Raw genomic sequence first — 1,598 nt, forward strand, 5'->3', positions numbered from 1 at the left:
CTTGATTGTTGGTGACTACAAGTGGAAAGCAATGGGCCCCATCAACAAAGAAAAGAAAAAGTTCAAAAGGAAGGTTGCGAAGGTGGGTGCTGACTATAAAGCAGAATTTTGTAATTCGACTGCTTCTGACTTGTTTTTTGGGTTTTTTGACGAAAATTTAGTCGAAAAAATAACAGCATTTACCAACGCCAAATTATCAGGAAAAAAAGGTAAATCCCAAATAACAAAAATAGACATTATACGATATTTCGGCATTTTACTATATATGGGAGCACACCACGACATAAAGAATCCAATTTCCGAGCTTTGGAACGAAAAACACGGGAAACCAAATATTTATGGTAAAGCTATGCCCAGAAATGTTTTTCAACTTATCAATGTTAACATCGAGACTTACGATGTCACAACTTTTCAGGATGAAGTTGAGAAAGAGAGTTGTTTTATAGGTGATGAAGAAGAGAGTGAGGACAGTGCATCCGATGAAGAGGCAAATCCAGAGAATAAAGAAGAGACTGAAGAAGAAGACTATTTGAGTTGTGATGAGTGGGTCAAAAAACATCCTGTTGACCTGACCGAAGAGAAGCTAAAAAAGGATGTTGAAGTGAGACAAAAAGTAAATGATGAAGAGACTATAGAAAAGGGGTTAATCAAAGCATCAAACACGCCAAACTCAAATGACAAGTTTGGCAAAATTAGGGAAGTGTTGGAAGCTTTTATTCACAACTTAGTGAACAACAAATACTTTACACCGAGCACCACACAATCGGTTGATGAACACCTTTGCGCATTCAAGGGAAAGATATGGGCAAAGGTATTCATCAAGTCCAAACCTCAGCGTTACGGCATCAAGTTTTGGGTTTGTTTTTTTTTTGTTGTAAGAATAATAAATGAAGTCGGAGATTCACGGTGTTGAGACATATACATCGGTAATTGACTTGTTGTTAATATTGTGTTTGATAATATGTTCAATGAATAACAAAAAGATGTGCTGTGATTGTGAAAGTGGTATGGTTATAAACCTACAGATGTACTGTGGAAAATGCGACTAGAAGGAAGAAAATCAAGGATTTCGGGTGACGATAGATATGGTAGCTCCACAATTGTGTATGGGAAAGTTTGTGACAGTTGTATGTGACAACTTTTCTGTAGCTTAAGATTGGCACATTATTTGGCTCAATATGGTTCAACATTGCTTGGGACTGTGCGAAAAAACAGAGTTGAGGTACCAGAAGAAGCCAAGCAAATCAAACGTTATGACCCCAATGATGATAAAAAGGCTACTACAAGAGAGGCAGATTCAACAGAAGTGTATACAAAAGGTGTATGCAAACTGCTTTCTTACTATAACGAAAAGAAGAAGTTGGTGCTCATTATGACGACGATGCATAATGCTAAAGAGTTGTACACCGTTCAGGAGCAAGTGAGGGGAAAGGATGGCAAACTTGTGAGTGTACACAAACCAAATGTGATAAAACAATACAATGCGACAATGGGAGGTGTTGATAGTGCAGATCAGATGATACATACTTACACTTGGTAGAGGTGCACTACCAGATGGAATGTGAGAATACTTTATGATTTACTTGACATCGCTGCCC

General features: G+C 37.8%; 1 protein-coding gene across 1 annotated transcript; it reads left to right on the forward strand.

Annotated features, from left to right (window-relative positions):
- Nucleotides 1-22: 22 nt before the first annotated feature.
- Nucleotides 23-1,540, forward strand: EIN_300870 (hypothetical protein; the record flags this gene model as incomplete). Its single annotated transcript, XM_004256681.1, has 3 exons — nucleotides 23-856; nucleotides 1,050-1,114; nucleotides 1,150-1,540. Coding segments are annotated over 3 exons (1,290 nt in total), but the record flags the coding sequence as incomplete, so codon positions are not given.
- Nucleotides 1,541-1,598: the final 58 nt, after the last annotated feature.

Source organism: Entamoeba invadens (assembly GCF_000330505.1).
Source record: "Entamoeba invadens IP1 unplaced genomic scaffold scaff_1105074725689, whole genome shotgun sequence".
Taxonomy (NCBI): Eukaryota; Evosea; order Mastigamoebida; family Endamoebidae; genus Entamoeba; species Entamoeba invadens.